Genomic DNA, 26,178 nt, shown 5'->3' on the forward strand with positions numbered 1-26,178 from the left:
GCTCCTATTTTTGGACCTCCGCCGTACTATCCCCATGGCTCTTAACTCGGGTCCTTTATAAAATATGATTGTCCTCACCTAAAGTTCCCCCTTCTGAATCAATCTAGCCGCGCCGCGATCATTGCGGCTGATACAGGTAGCATGAGCACTGCGCGGGAAAGTGGTGTACTAGCCGATCACCGCATAGTTTAAATATAGAACAACGCAATACAAACGCATCGCTGACACTCACATGTTCGCGGTAAACTCTACTCCAACGGATGACGAACTGATGAAAAAACAAGACTACGACTAATTGAACTATATACAAACGGTAAGACATTCAACAAATTAGCGAATTAACTAAATTAATGAGACGCAGATGTCAAAAGATAGAGAAAAACAGTTTATCGCATCAGGATCTGTTTACGAATACAGGAATTTTCGTATCGGAGAATTTTGTACCGAAAAAACATACACTAATGATAAACTTACATGATATATAATTATTAATGCTGTGGATGTAAGGAGTTATTCTATGAATTACAAGGAAGATTTCTTTTCCTTACGGTAGCTTTTCAGACATCACAGCTGTCAGTGGTTGGTAGTAATTACATATATATGTAGTCTAAACACAAATTCTAGTAGAATCTAGTAGATTTTCTGGTGAACCATGATTTAAAAAATCATACAAAATGCCATTTATTTCAGAAACATGTCTAAAAAAAATCTAAATAGCTGGGTCACCGGTCGGTTCAGAAACCACGCCGCCTTGTCAATCACCTGTATTACTGACAAGTGTGGTTAGAGCTAGCCAGCCAATGATATTTACCTATAGTAACGGGGGAGGGGCCACACACTTCGCATGTCTGTCAATTATACCTAACTGACTGATTGATCAAAGGGACAGCCACGTATGGAAGGCCGTTTCAGGATAAAATACCAAAACTACTTAAGTGTCTTTTTTTTACCACTTAAGTACTTAATGACTTTTAGGTCATTATGTGTTGTATTTACTTAAGTATTGTTTAGTTTTACTTAAGTGTAACTTTGGTTCTTGTTACTTAAGTACATTTTACATAATCATCTAGAAAACACCCACGAACCAACTCGCCCCGTGCAAAAGTAATGAGAAGCAGAAGTTGGTTGAATTGAATTGAATCGTTTCTGGGCACGCGTGAAGTTGGTTAAAACAATAAAGTACTTAAGTAGATACATTGTATGCTAAACTACTTAAGTAGAAGTTGGTTAAAACACGAAGGTAGATATGTTAAACTTCTTAGACCAAAAAACATATGTCTGTTTAGGGTTACATTTGCAAAAAAATATAGTCGATCGGTCGGAAGGATTCTTCTTTTAGTATCTGAGATCGAAATCCCGACTGGTTTTTTTTTTCGTAGAAAAGTGTGAAAAAATTAGGGTCGGGGGTAAAACAAATAAGGGTCGGTCGGGTAACCATTAACAGACATATTTTTTTGGTTTGAAACCACTTCAGTAGAAATGTTAAACTACTTAAGTAGACGTTGGTTAAAACACTTATGTAGATATGTTAAACAACTTAAGTAGAAGTTGGTTAAAACAATGAAGTACTTAAGTAGATATGTTAAACTACTTAAGTAAAAGTTGGTTAAAGCAATGAAGTACTTAAGTAGACATGTTAAACTACTTAAGTAGAAGTTGGTTAAAGCAATGAAGTACTTAAGTAGATATGTTAAACTACTTAAGTAGAAGTTGGTTAAAGCAATGAAGTACTTAAGTAGATATGATAAACTACTTAAGTAAAAGTTGGTTAAAGCAATGAAGTACTTAAGTAGACATGTTAAACTACTTAAGTAGAAGTTGGTTAAAGCAATGAAGTACTTAAGTAGATATGTTAAACTACTTAAGTAGAAGTTGGTTAAAGCAATGAAGTACTTAAGTAGATGTTAAACTACTTAAGTAACAGTTGGTTAAAACAATGAAGTACTTAAGTAGATATGTTAAACTACTTAAGTAGAAGTTGGTTAAAGCAATGATGTACTTAAGTAGATATGTTAAACTACTTAAGTAGAAGTTGGTTAAAGCAATGAAGTACTTAAGTAGATGTTAAACTACTTAAGTAACAGTTGGTTAAAACAATGAAGTACTTAAGTAGATATGTTAAACTACTTAAGTAGAAGTTGGTTAAAACAATGAAGTACTTAAGTAGATATGTTAAACTACTTAAGTAGAAGCTGGATAAAACAATGAAGTACTTAAGTAGATATGTTAAACTACTTAAGTAGAAGTTGGTTAAAGCAATGAAAGTACTTAAGTAGATATGTTAAACTACTTAAGTAGAAGTTGGTTAAAGCAATGAAGTACTTAAGTAGATATGATAAACTACTTAAGTAAAAGTTGGTTTAAAGCAATGAAGTACTTAAGTAGATATGTTAAACTACTTAAGTAAAAGTTGGATAAAACAATGAAGTACTTAAGTAGATATGTTAAACTTGGGACGAAATGGCAGAGAATATTTACAATTAAGTGATGTACAATATTTTTCATTATGTTGACATGGTACATAATGGACAAAGGCAAACACATAATGAAGTTCAACAATTATGTCATTATGTAAACTTTTTACTTAAGTGTTTAGATTCAACACTTAAGTGCGAGAAAACCTGACCATTATGTACATAATTGACATTATGTACGTTATTTTAGCACTTAAGTTACGAAAATTATGTACTTAATGTGTGAAAAAGAGACACTTAAGTGGACATGAAAGTTACTTAAGTTGTTAAAGTTATGTACTTAAGTATTTTTGGTATTTTTATCCTGAAACGGCCTTCCATAGCCACGTGCACGGGAGCACGTCAGTAGACGTCGACTTTTTTTTTACGAAATATGTATGTTGAATTTATATATCTTTAAAGTGAATAGTCGGGGGGGCAAAGGAAACCAGTCTAAATGCGTTCTTTGGCCTTCCAAAAGTCATTGTATACCATAATGATGTGTCAAGTTCTGCTTACGGTGTCCAGTTTTGACCATTGAAATTTTGGGGAAGCCCGTGTAAATTTAGCACAGTTCTAAATATAAATTCGCCAAACTCTTTGAAAACGAGGCTGCGTGGAAATGTCAACATGGACATGTGTTTCTCAGTCGTGTCGGTTTCGTTTCGTGTGATAAACCACTAATGCGGTAATGCAAATTGTTGTTTTGAGATGATACATTTGATGCAAATGAAGTATTCTTACATTAATGACAATGCTTTGTAATAATTAATTTTTCGATAAAAGCATCTTGTAACATGGAAATCGACACAAATATTCGGCCGATGCAGAGATGGGGGGCCCCGGCAAGGGGCAATTATTGCAGCATCGCATTCGTCGTATTTTACATCAACCGAATCATGAAGGTTAAGTACAAATAATCGTAACATAATTTCCCATTTAAAACCACACGAAAACGTTCCATAGAACGTCCATAGCATGTAGCTGTCAAAGATGTGAAAATAAATTAGCTCATACATAGATATTTTACAAGTACAATATATGTGTTCAATTATTCGTGTAGTTTTTTGCAGAGATTTAATTAAATTATCTATGTCTCCTGTTTGTTTTTTTTTTTTTGTAAACAATATTTGAGTTCTGGAGAGAGATGACATGAATGTCCAGCTGGAAGGAAAGAAACTTGTATGATGTATATGTATCGTACAATGTATATATGTAAACGTACATTCCATGTAGCTGCTATAGAATTACAACTAGGAAATTCTCTCAAACATTGATAATATAATTAATTCTAACACATTCATGTAGGCCTATGCTGTGAGAATTAACACATCATATATAATTTCCAGAAAAACATATAGGCCTACATGTATGTTACTTTTCCTTTTCTGTTGTTTCCTGTTCTTTTTTGTGCTCTGGAGAAAAAGATGATTGAGTTGAAGAAAAGTAATTAATTAAGAGAAATGTGTACCCACAGTACTTTGTCTGTAGCCGAGGGGTTCTATACTGTTTTAATAGTCCAGTAATTTAATAATTAAAATTGAAAATTTCAAAATTAAGATGAAATTGTAAATTCCATTTTTGAATGAAGTGGTTCCCCTCCTTTGAGAGTACACAGTGTGTATACCCTTTTTGGTTTTTAGGAATAATACTGAATAGGAACCTGAAATAAAATGACAATCAATCAGGTATGTGTGTGTTGGGCATGATGGGGGGTGGGGGTGGGGGTGGGGGGGGGGGCCTAAAAGACAGAAGAATCATGAGGTTGGGAAGTTGTAACTTGAGTGGGGGGTTGAAATATAGAAGAAATAGCTACAGATAACTGGAAGTGGAAGGGTGCTTTATCATTGATCTGGTCATTGCATATTTGGGGGGGTTTACAATGGCCTTTTTTTTTTTTTGGTTATTTAGTCTCATTGATTTTGGAGCAACTTTGAATCCATATGGTACTGTATATCTTTCTTTTTTCCATGTGTAGCTATTTACTTCTGTATTTCACCCTCACCGCCCAAGTCACAACTTCCCAATAGGTACCAACTTTTTTTGTTTAGAACTCAAATCAAAGACGAGATGTAACATAGTACTATACATACTACATTTTAGTCTATGTGTTTGTAAATACTCACTGTTACTACACAGTATTTAATACATAGACAATAAATGTGAAATTTGGTTCAGACAAAAAGATTTTTAACATTTTTCAGATAACTTGCTAGTTTTATGGTTTTATTTATATGTTGAGTCTACTCTCTTTGTAAAGTAGAATTTAGAGGAATATGAAATGCTAATGACAATGGTATACTATATTGCTATATGTTAAAAAAAATCCTTATATTTTAAAAGTAATTGAAAAGCTATCTCACAAGCCCTGACAAAAACAAATGGGGCCGGCATATGGATGCAAGAATTATAATCACTGGATCTAGAGGACTAATATAAAAGAATATTTCTACAAAGTTAAACAATGAAAAAGTATTGCATCATAATTTTATTTAATGATTACAGTTGAAAGGAACATTTAATAAATTAATACTGTTTAAATGTTCTGTTCATGATCTTCTAGGTCCATATTGGAAAAGTTTACTTTCAAGAGCACTCATATCAACATTCTTCAGTTCTTCATATGATGCTAATTGTATGTATATGTATTACATACACTTGTATTACAGGTCCCAAGGGGATGAACTTTCTGTATTCATGTCACTATGCATGCATGGTGCCTGAAAAAAAGAACCAACAATTTTTTTTATATCTGTTGAATATGACAAAAAATTGAAATTTACTTTACATTACAACATTCCACATATCAAAGATTACATAAAACCTGTAATACACAAAATAATGATACACATAACTTGTCCTTTCCAAATTTCACTGAAAATGTTCTGTAACTCTCTAAGCCACAAAAACCGGTAACATACCCATAAGGCTGTGTAGGATTCCAGCCCCTGATCTCACATAACAGTTGTACAGGAATCATCACTAGCGATACCTGCCCATGTTCCCTGGTATTTATCATACACCCCCAACACATAGTTAGAGCTGCTTGAAGTTGTACGTGTAAAACTGGGTGTTTTTCTGGAGTCCATGGCAATGTGAGTTGGGCCCATTACCTTCTCTATACCAATGTGGACAGCTGATGACTTTACCCTATAACAGAGAAGTCAGTCAGGCAAATGGCTTCATCAATATGAATGGGACAACTTTCCAGATTCTTATTTTAGATATTGAGCCAAGAAATATAACCAATCATTTGACAAAACTATAATGTCTTCACAATTAGCTCTTAAAACTAACAAGAGGCCCATGGGCCTCAATGTCATCTGACTATAGGCACAATACAACACAACACACACAAAGATACAGTAGTTGCAATGAATTTTAGGATAAATACAAATGAATCATATACATGTAGGTCGAACATGCTAACCTTTTCTGTATTATATACTAGAATGAAGATTAAGGTCATTTTTCTTGGTAGCCTTTCATGCCAGTATGCTACTAACCAACAAGAGGCCCATGGGCCTTAATGGTCATCTGATTCATGGCACAAAATAACAAAGTCACAGTATAAAGTATTGGTTAACGATTAATATAAACAATACAAGAAACACCTTAGTTGAATATGTAAGTTTCTGAAATAGGTAAATGTCATTTGTTGAACAAACTTGGTAGCCCTTCATCCATATATGGTTGTAACCCATTCAAGGATTAATATAAGGAGGAGTCAGATATTAAAGCCAAATTTCAGCAAAGCTCCCATTTTGGACCTCCACCGTACTATCCCCATGGGTCTTAGCTCGGTCCTTTATAAAATATGATTGTCCTCACCTAAAGTTCCCCCTTCTGAATCAATTAAAACCCCTATAGACCAATTTCCACTGAGATTGGAGACTGAACTCGAAAACAGGAAGTGGGCCAGCGGCAATCTTGGAATACCAAAATCTTTACAAAAATGTTTGTTTGTTGTTCGGCATCAATTAACACCCCTATAGACCAATTTTCATTGAGATCGGAGACCGAAACCTTAAAACAGGAAGTGGGCCAGCGGCCATCTTGGAATACCAAAATCTTTACGAAAATGTTTGCATGTTGTTCGGCATTAATTAAAACCCCTATAGACCAATTTTCATTGAGATCGGAGACCGAAACCTGAAAACAGGATGTGGGCCAGCTAAAATTAAGAAAATTAGCCCTTTTGGGGCCCCACCCCTCAGCCCCTAGGGGTCGGACCAGACTCATTTATATAAAATATGATTGCCCTTCCCGTATAATGTTTCACACCAAATGTGCATGAAACCCATCCAAGGATGAAGGAGGAGTAGGATTTTAAAGCTAAAATTAAGAAAATTTGCCTTTTTTGGGGCCCCACCCTCTGACCCTAGGGGTCGGACCAGGCTGATTTATATAAAATATGATTGTCCTTCCTCAATGATGTATACACCAAATATAGATGAAATCTATCCAAGGATGAAGGAGGAGTAGGGTTTTAAAGCTAAAATTAAGAAAATTTGCCCTTTTGGGGCCCCACCCCTTAGCCCCTAGAGGTTGGACCTATGCTATTTATATAAAATATGATTGTCCTTCCCCAATGATGTTTCACACCAAATATGGATGAAATCCATCCAAGGATGAAGGAGGAGTAGGATTTTCAAGCTTAAATTAAGAAAATTTGCCCTTTTGGGGCCCCCCCCCCTCTGACCCTAGGGGTCGGACCAGGCTCATTTATATAAAATATGATTGTCCTTCCTCAATGATATTTAACACCAAATATAGATGAAATCCAATCAAGGATGAAGGAGGAGTAGGGTTTTAAAGCCTAAATTAAGAAAATTTGCCCTTTTTGGGCCCCACCCCTTAGCCCCTAGAGGTTGGACCTATGCTATTTATATAAAATATGATTGTCCTTCCCCAATGATGTTTCACACCAAATATGGATGAAATCCATCCAAGGATGAAGGAGGAGTAGGATTTTAGAGCTTTAATTAAGAAAATTTGCATTTTTGTTGCCCCCAACCCCCAGCCCCTAGGGGTCGGACCTATCTCATTTATATAAATATGATTGTCCTTCCACATTGATGTTTCACACTAAATATGGATGAAATCCATCCAAGGATGAAGGAGGAGTAGAATTTTAAAGCTAAAATAAGAAAATTTGCCCTTTTGGGGCCCCACCCCTCAGCCCCTAGGGGTCGGACCAGGCTCATTTATATACAAGAGCTGTTGGAGAACAGCAAAGCTCGCCTATTCAGAAGAAGTTGATGTTCAAGTATTTACTATTTAAACATGGAAATATGACAAATTAACAGACTCAAAAACCCCCTAAAGGGCCCCAAATTGGTTGTATTATCACGTTCAGCATCCATACACATTAGGAAAATAAAATCATAAACATTTATGATGACTTATGCTTAAACAATTGACAAAATATAAACTTGCTCAAAAACTTTAACATGGAAATATGACAAATTAACAGACTCAAAAACCCCCTAAAGGGCCCCAAATTGGTTGTATTATCACGTTCAGCATCCATACACATTAGGAAAATAAAATCATAAACATTTATGATGACTTAAGCTTAAACAATAGACAAAATAGAAACTTGCTCAAAAACTTTAACGTGGAAATATGACAAATTAACAGACTCAAAAAACCCCTTAAGGACCCCAAATTGGTTGTATTATTACGTGCAGCATCCATACACATTAGGAAAATAAAATCATAAACATTTATGATGACTTAAGCTTAAACAATTGACGAAACAGAAACTTGCTCAAAAACTTTAATGTGAAATGGGACGCCAACGCTGACGCCGACGCCGAAGGCTTTTGTATAAATAGTCTTACGCACGACGCACGATGCACGATGCACGGCAGACGGCGCACGACGACGGACAAAACACGATGACAATAGGTCATCCTGACCTTCGGTCAGATGACCTAAAAATCAGGGCAGGCACCATAAAACTACTCTCAGACAGATGTTTTACTCAAGTATATGATTTTATGACTTGAGTAAAAAATCTGTCGGAGAAAGTGCCGGGCCCTGGTCTCTAGGCCTCTTAGTTATTCACAAGAAGTCATTTAGAAAACCTATTTAACCCCTGTGGCCTTAAGTGATGCTCAAAGTTATTTATTTGAAAAGAACTTGGAAGCCCTTCATCCGAACATGCTACATGCTAGATAATAGGTGACTAAGGTCTCTTAGTTATTGCCAATGGGATTTTTAAAGATTTCAGCCTTATTGACCCTGTGACCCCTGTGTCCTAGAATGAAGATCAAGGTCATTCATTTGAACAAACTTGGTAGCACTAACTATTGTTAAAATCATTCAAATGACCTACATCATAGTTTGATTTGAAAGGCTTTTTCTTAGGTAACTCACACCCAATAGTCTGTTACTATATCACTTACACAAGTAAATGTATAAAAGAAAAAAAAAATAGGAAACAATTACTTTCATTAGTAACACTTACTGTGTATTTAATGATCGTAACCAGAAGAAGACATCATAATTTTCCTTGATATTGTTTGGTATAAACACCTCACTATCATCTTCCACACAGTCCAGGAATGCTTCAGAAAATGTCCGAAATTTGCGGTTATACTTGTAGCATCGTCCATTAATGTACACCCATGGCGGAGGACAGGCTGTTCAGGTAAAATCAATATTCTTACACAGGGCAAGATGGAATTATGTAGTGCATTCATTTTCTGTCATATAAAATAACTGATAACTAATTTGAGTTTATAACTTTGAGAGTTAGACCACAGTGACATAACCATAGTAACAATTGTATACTGCACATCAGCTTCAAGCCACACAAGTATGACTCCTCCAAATTTCTGCTCCATATCTTTTAACACATTTTGGGTAGCACAACAAAAGCAATACTAAATCTGGGTCAACTACAACATAAGTAACATACTATCACTATATACTTATTCAGATATAGTTAAAATAATGGTGATAGAGTTGCTCTTGGATATTGATCCAATTTCATTTATTTTAAGGTGTCAGAATAAAGAATGATTATTCAATACTTTGAGACTGAAGACATTACATACCTATCCCTACACATCGGGGAGGTAAGAATGTGGACCCGTCTTTCCATCGGGAACACACAAGGTTAGTATCATTACAGAAATTGTCTGTAGAACATGGTAAGCTGGAAAAGTCTGTTGGCAACCCAACTTCATCTAAACCACAAGGGAAGAACATTCACATTTATTGTTGTATTTTATAGCAGATGTAACGAAAACAAAAACCTTTTCAGACTTGTCAGGTATTGATTGTATGCAAATATAATTCAATTTTGGTTTTAACATATTCATTTTTCATTGGTTAAATGACTTTGTCTATAAAGTCATAGATCGAAAATTTGAAACACAAAACCAAAATGCAGTTTGCATAAACCGCGAACTTAAGGTACATGTTTTTGGTTTAACATATTTTAATAAAGGTACATATTATATACACTGTATATATATACTTAATCTATTATATCATCATATGAAGTAGAATTTCACCCATATCAGCATTTTAACTGTACGCTGAATATATTTCTCTACATAATAAATAAATACTAAATATATAACATACCTAGAGACTTTTGACAGACATATGCCAGTTCTGTAGCACAATCAGAAGTTAGATAGTCAAAGTTTGTCTGCAGTGTACCACATAGCTCAGATGTAAGGCTACTTTCCTGGGTAAACAGGTATTTGTGAAGAATACGAGCACCATCCTCTAACTTGTACATACCATTGATAGGTTTATATAAGCCTACATAGGCCTTAGATTCTCCTGCAGCAGTACTGAAATGTACAAATACTTATTTAACAAACTTATGAAGTTGGCCTTTTAAATCTACCAGTTTCTATTCAAGGAAGTACAATGTAAACTTTTTCACATTGCAGTTGGCTGGATCATATGGTACAAGTTTTCCATAAAATGACAATTGTTAAATGCCCTACATCATAGTTATGAAACATCAAACTACATCATAGTTATGAAACATCAAACTACATCATAGTTATGAAACATCAAACTACATCATAGTTATGAAACATCAAACTACATCATAGTTATGAAACATCAAACTACATCATAGTTATGAAACATCAAACTACATCATAGTTATGAAACATCAAACTACATCATAGTTATGAAACATCAAACTACATCATAGTTATGAAACATCAAACTACATCATAGTTATGAAACATCAAACTACATCATAGTTATGAAATACTTTTCGTCAGGTAAGTGTTACCTTTCTATTTCATTTATTAGTTTGGGGAATTTCAACTTTAAATGGTACTGATCTGTATTCAAAAGATGTTTTTTAGAAATGGTTGGGTAACATTGTACATTATGACTGTGTTTTACCGTAAATGAATTGTGGTGCAAATGTTAAAATTTTAATCAGATCTATTTCATGCTTACATGAAACTCCCTTGTACTAAATTTATACTTACACTAAATCCCCAATAACATCAGCTTTGAATACCATTGGCACACTGGCGATGGTACTGCCTTCTGTTTCACAAGCTGTAATAGCGTCTGTATAGTTCATCAGTACGCTGTTGAATACTTTCAGGCACTGATTCTGGTACTTCTCCCATCCAGGGGGACAAACCAATTCTAACAGACAAAACCAGTACAACAGTATATACATAATTACGTGGTAATCAAGAGTCGACACTAGATGTTTAAATACAGCCACTTAGATCCAGTGTACCAATCAAATTTTAGCTTTTCGGCTTGTAGTTTGCAAGCAACAACTAACAATCCCACCAATTGCTATCCTCAAAAATTATCCAAGTAATTGAAGATATCAAATATTAATTTCATAATATTTAGCGTCTTTTAAAGTAGTGACGTAAATATGGCAAATCCTCATAGGGACTTGACAAATTACCAAAATAAATCTCTGATAAAATTAACGGCTCGATATTTTCACGTGGAAAAGCTATTTTCTCAATTTAGCGAAACATTGGTATAGTCAGAAATAGTTGAATAAAACAAAGAGGATATTTATGATTATAGAAGACTTACTTGCAGCAGCTCTTTCACAGATAAAAGGCTTCAAGTCAGTGACAGGAGCTTCAGTGACTGTACCGCTAGGGAACTGTACAGCCGCACCCAAACGATCAGAGTGGATGGGATCAGAAAGGGAAGGAAGCACACCCAGTACATCATCAGCAAGCCTCTCACTCCACTTCCACTCACTCAGGTCTGTGTAAGCTCCCAGCCAGAAGGAGTCAGAAATAGCACCTGTCCAGTTCCTTTGGGATGTAGGTAAACATGTTAATATATATTTTTTGACATACAAAATATTTTAATATAAAGTTTGGGGAATCATGTAGATATACAGAATCTACATCAATTGTTTTTATATCTGTATAACAAATTGTTTGTGTAAAACAAACATGCAAATTAAATAACAAACACCTGACATGAGAAATGGCCTTTTATTGGCTCTACTTATTCCAAATTCATTTTCTCATTTATATCTGAGTAGTAATAATTTCAGATATGAAACTTGGGATGTCTGTAAAACACAAATGTCTCCCTCGTACCATCCATCATGCTGGACAGGACAGAGCAGACAGGATGTGATGTTACATAACCAACACAGGTATGTCTGGCTAGGCAATTGATTGTCACAGGTCATGCGTTTGGAACTGGATAAGGCATGAGTCATAAAATTTTCTTCCTTCATCACTTGTGTTTCTGAGATCTTATGAAAACATTTATTTTTGAGATAATTTAAAAACGTTAGACATTTTTATTTGATCTACTTACCAAACATCAGCAACGGAAGACTGCAGTTCTGTTACTGTCTCTAGGTTTACAAGTCCAGCATCTTCCGTGTGACAGACCTTGTATGCGTCCCAAAACGTCCTTGGCACCGAGACATACAGTTTATAGCATGTGTACTCCTTCATGTACCAGCCATTGGGGCAAAGATCTGCACAGAAATATATAATTATACATAAGAAGTCTATTCACGCTACTTTCAATTTTCGTTTCGGAAAGGTAGTAGGCCTTTAAATGACCTTGGAATTTAATAACAGGATGTTTCACGAAATAAACCAAACTGAACCTTGTTAACTTGAACCCATATAACAACCTGTGATGAAATGTGGTGAACTTATAAAATCATTAAAACTGAAAAATATAATATTTCAAATGCAATAATTAAAACATGCAGAATCTAATGTACGGGTAATTGCTTTGGCGCTGTCAAATTTTAAAAAAAGCAACAACATTTTTGGAGATATCATAATTGATAAGTATGTCACAATAAAATTTTATACTACTAATCACACAAATAAAATAAATGAGTGCAATTATAAATTAGTGCAAAATTTCTGGAACCAAAAGCACTTGAATATGATCAGTACTTAGATAATATACATTGACACATCTCTGCAAATTATAGAAACAACCACCATTCTCATTGTAGCGGGATTGGACTGAATCAATCATTGGTGACCAGGTAGCTCAGTCAGTAGAGCACTCGGCTAGTGTTCAGAGGGTCCCGGGTTCGAATCCCGGTCTGGCCCTTACATTTTCTCCTCTCCTGTTACAGAATTGGCGCCCAACTAAATAACCCACGGTGGTGGTGTTTGGAAGGGTCTAGAATGTCTTCGAGGGCGAAGACTTCGAGAAAGGAGGGAGGAGTGTAGCGGGATTGGACTGGGTTGATCATCGGTGACTAGGTAGCTCAGTCGGTAGAGCACTCGGCTAGTGTTCTGAGGGTCCCGGGTTTGAATCCCGGTCTGGCCGCTACATTTTCTCCTTTCCTGTTACACTCATTAAAAAATCTGCACAAAATTAAATTATTGTAAACAATTCAAAATAATCAAAGCAGAAACTGTTTGCACAATGACAACTTCCAAACATTTGCTATTCAATGTACAGAAAACATTAATTTATGCCATTTAGACTGAACATTGTCAATCGCATGAAGAAGAAATATGGCTACATGTTCATCAATTTTTAAACAAGATCTTACTTCTGCAAGCCGGTGGGGTGGACCATTTCTCTGTCTTCTGACACACCATGAGACCATCATGGTTGTTAACTCTCTCCTCACCAGGGACCAGACACTCCACTTGTACCTGGTCTCCGATACTGTAGGTACCCGGTACCTGTTGTAGGATGATGTCCACTCGAGCATTGGCCACAGTAGGAGGAGCAACACAACCTATCAAAATACATCAAATTGGCTATACATGTATCTCAGTTGTAATGTGACGAAATAGAAAAGACAAGAATTCCACGGAAGTTGATGTGTCGCCTACACAGCATCACAAAAAATATTTATTTACAGTTTAAAATATTGTTGATAATTAGGTGAAGTTATCAAGTCCCGTAACTCTTGCAAATATTGATGGATTTTGCCCAGTATCAAACCCATCTAAGACATCATTGATATAAAGCAATACACCAAATTTGGTTGAAATCGGACAATAAATACTTATAAGTTATCGAGTGGAAACCATGTTTTGACAATTTTAAAGTCCCATGACTCTTGAAAATATTGAAATTTTTACCAGTATTAAAATCATTTAAGATCTCATCAATATAGAGCAATTTACCAAATTTGGTTGAAATCGGACAATAAATATTTAAGTTATCGAGCGGAAACCATGGATTTATCTGTTTTGACTATTTTAAAGTCCTGCAACTCTTTCAAATATTGACAAATTTTGACCCTTATCGAACTCATCGGAGATATCATTAATATTAAGCAATATTCCAAATTTGGTTGAAATCGGTCGATAAATAATTAAGTTATTGCATGGAAACCGTTTCCCGGACGCCAACGCTGCCAAGGCCGACGCCGACATAGTGATATGTAAGTGTCGCCCTTGCGTTGCAGGCGACACAATAAGACCATTAAATGTTGCTCATAAGCTAAGAAGTACAAGTAACAAAATACATCAAATTGGCTATATCTCCCTTGTAATGTGTGACAAAATAGAAAAGAAATTTGGAGAATACATAAATTCCACTTGATAACCAACACACTATGCAGGTCAAAGAATACTTCATTTGGTGCTTGGATTTCTGCAAGATTCTTGAAGCTAAAGATAATTTCACCCTCCTAAATATCAACCCATTGTGTAGCTGCTTCTGGGGCTAAAAGGGGCAGAAGTGTAATAGCGCGTCCCCACTCCTGGGACCAGCGTCGAGGGGACGTCAGTTCCCAAATGTTGTGATCGTATATAGTTTTGATTTACAATCCCCACGACACCGGTCAGCAGACGAATCCCGAGAGTAGAGACACGCACACACGCGGAGCTGATTACAGACAGCTCAATCCCAAGTTCATAAGGATGTGGCGGAGCAATTTAATTACATGTCAACAAACACTTACATAAAGATAAATGGAGATTTATTCATATTAAAGATGCTCCACCGCTGACAAATGGTATTTTTTCACTATAAAAAACAGGAGCAGACGATTTAGTATTTTTCTTCTGTTACAAAAGTTACTTACTTTACACCATTAACACCATTGAAAAGTTTGAGCTTCTAATTTTACTTCAAGTTAAAAATATGAAAAATAATTAATTGCATCCCGAAAAAGTTCCGTGACACTATATCCTATATGGAATTAAGTACTGATTGCGCATGCACTAACGGCGAAATAAATTATTTTATATTATTTTTTGTGTTAATTAGGCATATATGTACACGATTAAACACCGATTATTGTTCAAATGATTAATATCATTTATGCTCTGTCGGCGGTGGAGCATCTTTAATTAACTAGATCAATTAAACAGTGATACATATAAACGGTAACAAAGTAAGTAAAAGTAATACACCAAGATAAACGGTTTCAGTATACGAACACCCCTATAGGATTATATAGGACCTATCGATAACGGTACATCTACCCCCCTCCTATACCTATAAACTTATACACTACACCCTCACCTCCCGGTAAACACTAGCAACAGCCCCACTCCCTAACTAACGTGTACACACCCCCACGTGCCCTAACGTTTACGTACTAATGTACGTGTGCTGTTGTCAGCACTGTGTGGTAGCTGTTATCAGCTCCTGAGGTGGGAAAGGTATCTCTCCCTGAGTGTTGGCCGGTTATCCGGCCATGCAAGTCGTCCATTTTAGTTGTGAAGCCCCTTTTATAACCCCCTTCCCATGGTCCTATTTGCGATGTCGCATACCCATTCTGATTGGTCTAATCTATGGCATATGCGCAGTGAGCGCGGAAACTCATGCGGCAACTCACCGATATCCTGGTAAACATCAAGTTAACCTAGACTGCTCAAGGATACAAACGATAGCCGCTATCACAATACACAATCAGAAACGCACGTGGAAGGTTTATATACATAGCCCTACCCTACTTGTGTCATATCAAACAGATAGAAACAACGAAAGGGACCACAGCAATTATGGCACACACACTAAAATAATTAACATCATATATAAGGCGAGTGACCTATATTCCCACAGAAGTATTTAACACCCTCACAAATGAGTAATTGGTTCATCAGTAAAAAATATTTCACTAACCATATCTTCGTATGTATACGTGACTATTGGGATCAGAAGGCATTTCAGTAGTTGTTGGAATAGCACTGCCAAACACAGCACATGTCAGGTTGAGCCAGTGGTAGGTAAAGAATGTACAGTTATTGTAGATACAGGCCTGGGCACACAACTCAGCAGACTGTCCATCTGTGTAGGTCATCAAGTCACCGTCTCCAATCTCCACGGTCTGATGATACCAAAGGTCAAATTCCTCAAGGTCAGCATCTACGATTCATAATAGACTTAGTATAATATCAAAACAATGGGGTAACCAAAAGAATCTCATTCTGTCAACTTCCACTAAATTTACTTTAGACTGTAACAGTAACTGTTTGCCAAAAAGTGGAAGGAATCTTTATTTCAAGGATCCTTTTCTGTATAAAAACTCCCTATGCCCTATATCAAAGCAAATTTCACTCATTTACTTGACATTGTATCAAAAGACTTCCTTTGATTCCTATCAAACAAAAGTTTATTTTGACCAATCAGTCTTTCTGTTTAACAGCATGCTATACTACATAACAAATAGTGAATACTAAAGTTCACTCATTCACTAGCATGCTATACTACATAACAAATAGTGAATACTAAAGTTCACTCATTCACTAGCATGCTATACTACATAACAAATAGTGAATACAAGTTCACTCATCACTAGCATGTATACACTAAATGAATAAAGTTCACTCATTCACTAGCATGCTATACTACATAACAATAGTGAATACTAAAGTTCACTCATTCACTAGCATGCTATACTACATAACAAATAGTGAATACTAAAGTTCACTCATTCACTAGCATGTCAGTGACACATAACTACTAAAGTTCACTCATTCACTAGCATGCTATACTACATAACAAATAGTGAATATATACTACTGATATACTAATAGTGATCTAAGTTCACTACTCATTCACTACTATGCTCATACTACATATAACAAATAGTGATACTTCCTAATGAATACAATAAAGTTCACTATCACTCATACTACACTTCATTCACACTAGCATGCTATACTACATAACAAATAGTGAATACTAAAGTTCACTCATTCACTAGCATGCTATACTACATAACAAATAGTGAATACTAAAGTTCACTCATTCACTAGCATGCTATACTACATAACAAATAGTGAATACTAAAGTTCACTCATTCACTAGCATGCTATACTACATAACAAATAGTGAATACTAATGTTCACTCATTCACTAAGTCGTTTCAGTTGCACTAATAGGAATAGCTTTAAAATGTCTGAAAACACCTTTCTGATAAGGAGAACATTTAAACATGTGTAAGTCACAGATGATTATATAAAGGTATTGAAGAATGAAAGAATTAAATATTTACCGATCAGTTCTGATGAAACACAGTTGGACACAAAATCGTCTGTGTCCAGAAGATTGTAGTCTCCACGGTTACCAGTTTGAGGAACATCAAACAGGTAACAGACGCCGGAATAATAAGCACATCTCACACAGTGGAACTGGGTCTCTTCCATACAAGCTAGTTCACAGTCAGCAATGGAGTAGGTTCTGTACACGACTTTTCCATTCTTATACCCAGCAGGAAAATACCCATTGACCCTCTCAAATCGCGCTGAAACATTTTATAACAACAAGTTATTGTGGAAATAATCCATTCTCAAGAAAACAATTACGTCAATTTGGAGATACCACAACAATTTACCTTTGATAACTTTGTTAACTTTTGGTGATAGGATAACATGAATTTTGTGATGTCACAATCACCGGAAGGTGGGACTATAATCAACGGTAAATTGTACTTTGCCCACATCATTTTGGTATCTCCAAATCCCTGTATTGTAAGGGCTGTATCCACTGCCCAATACACAGATTGCCCAATACACAGACTCAGAACCACTCATATATGTTGGTATGTTGGCAAGTACCTGTAAAGTTTCAACATATTCATGACTTGATTTCTTTGGTACACAACACAAGTAATTTGTGGTATAGTACTTAGTTCTGAAATAAAGCCCAATATTTACAATTGCTATGACTTACAGACACAGACAGGAAGTTTGTCTTGGTCCCACCTGGCCTGATCATTACAGGTGAGTGTGTCAGAGGTCATCCTGTCGATCCTGTAATGACCTTGACATTGGTACTTTACTTTACTCCCTGGTCCCGTCCCCGTCACATTGTATGTGGCGTGTTGCACATGGGGCACTGGACCACAGTAATCTGAAATCAACAAAGGAACTTTTTAAAGGTACTTGAGAACAGAAATTATCACTGAATTTGGAACATCAGAAATTGTGTCACTTTGGTTGTTCACCTATTTCTTACTATTTCCAACATAACGGTGATCCAGGACATTTCAAAAACAAATAATTCTTAAATTTTGACACTTTTAAGGGCAACCGACTGGCTAAGTCATACATAGTATACACGTACTTACCATATTTGTGTATCCAGATCTCGTGATTGGGCAGGCTGACCAATCCGGTTTCAGCAGATTCTGATTTATTGGAGAAGGTTACACATTCATGTATCATGGGGTTGTATACAAACACTGAACAGTCTATATGGTTGTAGCATTCTACAGCACAGAGGCCATCAGAGGCTGTCCCCACAGTGCTGAGCTGTAGGCCGTACAGTGTGACACCAGTGTATAACTCATATATGTCAACCAGTAAGCCTGAAACACAAACCAATACCGATTAAGTTCTGTATAAATGGCACTGTCATTAGAACAGAAAACATTTGCCTTGCTAGAAGGAAAGTTCTCTTACCCGGGACAGGGAAATCCGCAATTTTATTGGGGTGAAATTTTTCTATCCCACCCTAGGGTAAGGACAAGTTACACAAGATCTTTGTACATTCTCAACAATTATATGACGTCGCAGAACAGTCATGATGTCATGACACCAATGCAATGATGAAACAACAACAACAACAATTCATTCAGGTCTTCCTTGCTTGCATTAATGACACAACATTATTACTTTATTACAAAGTGGCAAACAGGGTAAAAAAAAAGAATCAACACCCACTTTGAGGTGAGACAGGAGATCTCAACCTGTGGCAAGTGTTTTACAGCTTAAGAATCTTATTCCTCATGAAGAGATTCTTCTGTTTCTAGATATTCAATTAGTCTTATTCTCTTCTATCTCATCAGTAAATTTTTCTTTTGTTGTATTCAATTATCTTGTTAACTCAAACTTACAGTCACTGGATAGATAGCTGGACTGACCACTGGACAAATAGATTAACATACAGCTGGATGGATTGACCACTGGACAGACAGCTTACTCACCAATGAACGGATAGTTGGACTGACCACTGAACACACAACTGGACTGACCACTGGACAAATGGCTTAACATACAGCTGGATTGACCAATGGATAGACAGCTGAACTCACCAATGAACAGATAGTTGGACTGAACACACAACTGGACTGACCACTGGACAAACAACTGGACTGACCACTGGTAATAAGGAACTTACTGTTACACATAGGTGGCGGTGTCCAAAGTGATTCCCTCTCAACTTCCAGACAGGTCACTGCTCCACTGTGGGACTCGGCCAGGATGTAACCCGCGACACAGGAGTATATATACGTGGAACCAACATCCGCCACAAAGGTAGACGAGTAGCTCCCATTAACCACAACAGGTAGAGACTTACACCCTATAGGGTTACATACAGAATATATCAGAAAACATCCTCGTTTACAGTCATGGCTTTTCAGCTACGTGCCACTTACAAAACCAGTTAACATTTCTAGATTCTCAAAACCATAAAAGTTTTTCTAGTTAGGAATCAAACACATTTTATCTTTAACATACTTGAAGCCCTTTCTAGTTTTTCTGGCAATCAAACATATTTACATATGCAACTATATAGTCAAAGGGAGGGGAGTTGTGTTCAAAGTAGCGTAATCGCAATGACGTATGAATACAAACCCAGTGCAGGATCCGACTTCTTCTAGTTTCCGCTTAGGAAAGATTTTGAGTCATATTCTAAATAAACTTTAAATACTTAATTTACATTTTACCTTTTCACAGATGCCAATTTTGCTTTGAATTCAAAGTAAACTAAAAGACGATTTCGATCTTTTTTTTGGTTTCAAGACTGATCATTAAGCGTCTGAACAGACAATATGTTGTCAGTACTATAGGAAATGTAAACAAAGTTTCTAGTCATAAGTTGACAGATTTCAAAATAACAATAAAGACTTGTTATAAGATCCAATTAAATATGCATTTGACATCAAAACAGAATATGTGTTCAATCAAGCATTGTAACGGTAATAAACAACAAAATGAATTGCTGGTTTGTCCGGAATTTTCAGGGAATTCCATAGTTACAATGTACGTCAGTATGTGGGACGATCACTTCTCTCACGTAAATATACAGACATCTGATTGGAGAACAATTCAGGGGACTTCTAAGCGAACAATATAGGTTAACAGATCATATATCGGTTTCCAGAAAAAACATTACAGGTATCCGAAACTGTATTCTAAGCTTTATCCTCCGTCTTTTGCATTCAAAATAGGCACACCATGCAAACACTTGTCTATTTCCCGAACAATAAAATAAAAGTCATGACTATGAAAAATTTAGTCTATGTCGCATTCGTACACCGATACATACACGACAAACATTCAGCAGCTCAATGGTCATACCATCAATAGGCTATATCACAGTAACTTTCCTCAATTTAATCAAATATGGCGGCTCATTCCACTTTGGACCGCATCACTACCCTGATAACGATACATACCGGTAGTCGTTCCACCTCAACATTGCGACATTGTTGATGAATGATCAAATTGAAAAACAAAGATGTTTTAAAAATAATTGAAAGGTGTCTTTCTTATATTTCAAATCAAACTGCAGCTATAACGTTCAACAATTGGACCTGTGTTTTTGGCCATCCTGACTTTCGTAGTTACCCAACTTAACAACCAACATCATTTTAAATTTGACGACGAACATGTAAAAGTAGACTTATTTATTTAGATATGTAGATTGAACAGTGTTTTGATTGCGTTAAAGGTGGTATGAAGGCAATTCAAACACTGTTCAATCTCTATTTCAACCATAACCTACTTGCAGCCCTTTCACAGGTAACATCTGTTACATCAAAATTGAAGCAGTCAGACTGTCTCCAGTAGCCCACTTCATCCATATATGTACAATAGTCACTGGTGAGGTTGGCGTTGGTATAACCAAAATTGAGGAAGTCGACTGTAGAGTTATCAACCCATCTGGCCTCAGCTTTCTGAAAGTGGTGCCCAATCCAACGCCTCGATCTTGTTAACCTGAAGATATAAAGAAATAAATTCACTATCTATCAAGGATACGTACAGTAAAGTATGACCTTTGCCCCCTCAACTCAAGCTCCTGTGCCAAATCTGTTTACCTGTAGTTTACTATAAGAGCTTCTTGTTTTACTTTGATATAAAAATATCAAACATAATTAGATGCTTCATGAATAAAATTTATGAGACTATGCTCTAAATGGAATGAAGTACTAATTGCGCATGAATCAAAAACAAAACAATTAATCTTATTTGCATTTTTATGTTAATTAGACACATGTATACATGAGTAAAGATAAGTTATTATTCAAATTATGAGCATATCGTTTCTGCAGTCTGTCGGCAATGGAGCATCTTTAAATCTGTTGTGAGTCAAAATTTTCGTTTTAGGCTTCATCTGTCATTGTTGTACGATTGAAAGGGGAGATAACTCCCTGTAAAAGATAGGAGGTCGCCATGGAGGCACGCGCCTTAGGGAAATACAGTGTTTTATTTCTTTTGAGGGAAATACATTGTTTTTACCGACAATGTGGTGTGTTTCAACTAATCACAGACACTGTCATAAACATGAGGTATAATAATATGCAAACAAGAGGCCTAGAAGGCCTGTATCGCTCACCTGGTTGTAATGCCAAGTAATGTTCTGAACACAAGATCATTGTTGCTTTTCTGAAGAAATTTAAATATTTAACTCTAATTTCCCTATTGGGCCCCACCCACTCTTTCTGCTCCAGGGGGACAGAGCCAAAATTTATACAAATTCTGTTTTCCTTCCCCAATAAATATTTCTGGGCAAATTTGGATACAATCCAAAGTATGCAGAACTCTATGAAGTCCTATATAGCAGCAGTTTAAAGGATTTACCCCTATTTCCCCTATTGGGCCCCACCCCTCCAGCCCCCGAGGGGTCAGAGCCAAAATCTATAGAAACACTGTTCCCCTTCCTCAAGCAATTATTCTGGCCAAATTTGGTTACATTCCAAACAGAACTCTATGACTTGTAGCGATTTAAAGGATTTACCTCTATTGCCCCCCCCCCCCGCCCCTCCTGCCCCCGGGGGGTCAGAGCCAATACTTATACAAACTCTGTTCCCCTTCCCCCAAGGATGTTTCAGGACAAATTACGCTAATCCATGTATAACTCTTTGGCTAGTAGCGATTTTAATGAAATGTTGACAGCTGGATGATGGACAAACATACGAAGGACACCATGCCATGACATAAGTTTACCGGCCCTTTGGGATTGGTGATCTAACAAGAGGCCCATGGGCCTTAACGATCATCTGACTCGTGGCACAATGCAGTCACAGTATAAAGTAGTGGTTAACAATTAATATTAAGCAATACAAGGAACACCTTAGATTAATATGTAAGTTTCTGAAATAGGTAAAGGTCATTTGTTGAACAAACTTGGTAACCCTTCATCCTAGTATGCTGTAGGCCAAATGTCAAGTCTCTAGGCCCTTCACAAGAAATTGTTTAAAGATTTTAGCTTATTTGACTCCTGTGAGTTGAATAGTCGTCAAGGTCATTCATTTGAATAATTTGTTTATACAGATGTTTCATGACATATATGGCTGTAACTCATTTAAAGATTAAGGAGGAGTCCGATTTTAAAGCCGAATTTCAGCAAAGCTCCCATTTTGGAACCCCGCTGTTCTATCCTCATGGTTCTTACCCCGGTCCTTAATAAAATTTTGAGCCCCGTCCCTTTGTCCCTAAGAGTCAAATCGTGCTCATTTATATGAAATATGATTGTCTTCCCCATTGATGTTTCACACCAATTATGGTTGTTATTCACTCAAGGGTAAAGGAGAAGTAGGATTTTAAAGCCAAATTTTATCAAAGAATGTTCCCCTTCTGAGCCCCTCCCCTCTGTCCCCAGGAGTCGAACCTAACTCATTTATATAAGATATGATTGTGCTTCACCAATCATGTTTTACACCAAAAATGGATGTAATTCACTCAAGGGTTAAGGAGTAAGATTTTAAAGCCAAATTTCATCAAAGTTCCCCTGCTGAGCCCTGCAGCTCTGTCCCCAGGGTTCGGACCTAACTCGTTTATACAAAATTTGATTGGCCTTCTTCAATGATGTTTCACAACAAATGTAAATTAAATCCACTCAAAAATTAAGGAGGAGTAGGATTTTAAAGTTTAAATTAAGAATATTTCCCCTTTTGGGGCTCCACCCCTCAGCCCCTAGGGGTCAGACCAGGCTCATTTATGTAAACTATGATTGTCCTTCCCCAATGAGGTTTCAAACCAAATATTAATGAAATCAACTTAAGGGTTAAGAGCTAGGAGTAGGAATTTTAAAACTAAACTTTAGAAATTTTCTCCCTTTGGGGCCTCACCTCTCAGCCCCTAGGTTTCAGGCCAGGTTCATTTATGTAAGGATTGATTGTCAATTTTGTTGCTTGCATTGATTGATGAAGAAAGTTAATCTCTTGCAAATAAAGTGAACTGCGAAGCAGTTCATGTAACATTTGCATGAGATGGCGGCCGATCGGCCATCTTGTTGACCGATCAGTCCCAAAATGCAATATGCACAACTACTGTCCTAGGGGAACCTACATGTGAAATTTGAGAAAGATCCCTTCAGTACTTTCTGAGAAATAGCGGTAACAAACTTTAACTATCAAAATCCAAGATGGCTACATGGCAGCCATCTTGTTGACCAATCAGTTCCACAATGCAATATGCACAACTAGGGCCCTAGGGGAACCTACATATGAAATTTGAGTAAGATCCCTTTAGTATTTTCTGAGAAATAGCGGTAACAAGAAATGTTAACGGATGGACAGACGGACGGAAGGACGGAAGGAAGGACCACAGACCATGGACGAAAGGAGATTTGAATAGCCCACCATCTGATGATGGTGGGCTAAAAATATTATAGTCCTTCCCCAATAATGTTTTACACCAAATATGGATGTAATCCACTCCAGGGTTAAGGAGGAGTAGACTTTTGTATAAATAGTCTTATGCACGACGCACAGTGCACGGCTGAAGGCGGACAGCACATAAAGACAGATGTAACAGGATGACAAATACTCCTTTCCATTTTACTTTCATTTTGGCAACCAAAACTGTTTCAAATGATAAAAAACTCACCCTAAAAGCATGAGGAAATCGTTGTCTTCCTGTGTGTGAATGGTTGCCAGGTAAGCGGAATATTTACCACAGCAGTAGTCTGCCGCTATTGGTGGTTTATTATCCATAATATAATCCCTAAACTCTTCAGGATAAACTCGATAGCATCGATTATCATAGAAAATCCAATTTGTGTCTGGACATGTGGGTTTTTCTGTTTTTGAGAAAAAAGTACATATATTAATATTAATAAAACGAACATATCTATAAACATTAGATATGCTAGGATTTTCCTCTATTCCCAATGGTTAATACATGGTCACTTGAGGGTTGATGTATAGCATATCGACTCGGTGTTTTCATTTTTAGTAACATCAAGTCAATAAACCTTCTGTGATGTCATTATCCAAACATTGAGTTCTTCAGGGTGACGTCCTGTAGCCATCATTCTTCAAGTAATCAATATATAAATTGGATAATTCTTTTGACATTTGTCAAAGGAACTACATATCTAATATAGGAATTAAGGACCTTTGATTCAGTCCATATAGTGTTATAATGCTATGGACCTTGATAAAGGTCCATAATTGATAATACCATTCCTGCAAAAATTTTCTTCTATATATTCTAAAAGTAATTTAGCTAACAACTGAATGACATTTCAGGACAAACAGCATGGTTTGTCAAATTTACAAGATTTATTGCTGGCTTCCAATCTATTTTCCTGGGTCAACAGGTGATTAGATTAATCACATAATTAGTGAAATTTTCATTTCCCATTTGCTCCAAACAAGTGATTATATCTTCACTCAAATCAGCAAAAAGGTAAAGAATGGCGCAAAATTTTGTTAAGTTGGTAATACAAGAAATTATGTGATCTTGATTTCAAATTGTCGTAAAACTGTGTTTAGCCTAAGCATTCTTTCAACAACTGGGTCCAGATAATTACCATTAATACAGACTGTTGAGAAGCTGCCATCAGGACCATTCTGGTAAGTGTCTGATGAACATTTACACTTTGCGTTGACACAAACCGAGGAATTGGGACAGAGATTATCGATATGTCCGTGGGATGCTATGAAACAACCGCTGCTGCCAACAGGTACAACTGGAAGTAACATCAACATGGCAATATTAACTAACTGGTATATATACACAATGTAAATAAATTATTTGAAATTACAAATATCAATTTATTTTGAAAGGATATGAATGATTGAGAGGTAATGATGAATAACTGATGAATACATCTGTAAATAATGTGAAAGCGGTGAAAGTTTGTGATCAAGATTAGAATAATCTATTTAAATATGGAAATTTGTGTGCAAGTCCTTCTGTGAAAGGAACATAATGTTATTTATATGTCTATTGAATGAAAAAAAATTTTTGAAACAGAAAAAAAAGAAAAAAAAAAAACAGCAAAATGTTTAATATATTGAGATACACATCTATGATGAACGATTAAATCCCACACACAGCGTTTCCAAAATAAAATAATAAAATTAATAACACTAAAATTTGTATGATAGGTTTCTGAATAAGAAATACACTTACTTGGCTCACAGGTTGTCGCCATGTCGCCATCTACTCCAATCTGGAAGTAGTCTTCATCACAGATACATTTCTCATCAGCACAGTGAGAGTTAATGGCACAGGAATTCTCGCCATACTGAGAACAGTTGTATGCGCCAACAGGCAGTACTGTCAACAATAAATAATCAATGTTTGAAATAATATAAGCGGTG

At 36.3% G+C, this 26,178-nt stretch overlaps 1 protein-coding gene across 1 annotated transcript; it reads right to left on the bottom strand.

Moving 5' to 3' along the window:
- Positions 1–5,407: 5,407 nt before the first annotated feature.
- LOC138324274 (uncharacterized) lies at positions 5,408–26,175 on the bottom strand. Its single transcript, XM_069269354.1, has 16 exons — positions 25,383–26,175; positions 24,455–24,647; positions 21,129–21,340; positions 19,518–19,700; positions 18,466–18,705; positions 18,069–18,248; positions 17,392–17,640; positions 16,017–16,259; positions 13,480–13,671; positions 12,264–12,429; positions 11,514–11,743; positions 10,934–11,099; positions 10,056–10,270; positions 9,521–9,652; positions 8,929–9,103; positions 5,408–5,603 (listed from the first exon to the last, which is right to left on the bottom strand). The coding sequence occupies exons 1-16, from the start codon at positions 25,558–25,560 to the stop codon at positions 5,408–5,410; spliced, it is 3,150 nt and encodes a 1,049-aa protein (XP_069125455.1). The 5' UTR covers positions 25,561–26,175.
- Positions 26,176–26,178: the final 3 nt, after the last annotated feature.

The sequence above is a fragment of the Argopecten irradians genome, chromosome 5 (assembly GCF_041381155.1).
Source record: "Argopecten irradians isolate NY chromosome 5, Ai_NY, whole genome shotgun sequence".
In the NCBI taxonomy this organism is placed as follows: Eukaryota; Metazoa; Mollusca; class Bivalvia; order Pectinida; family Pectinidae; genus Argopecten; species Argopecten irradians.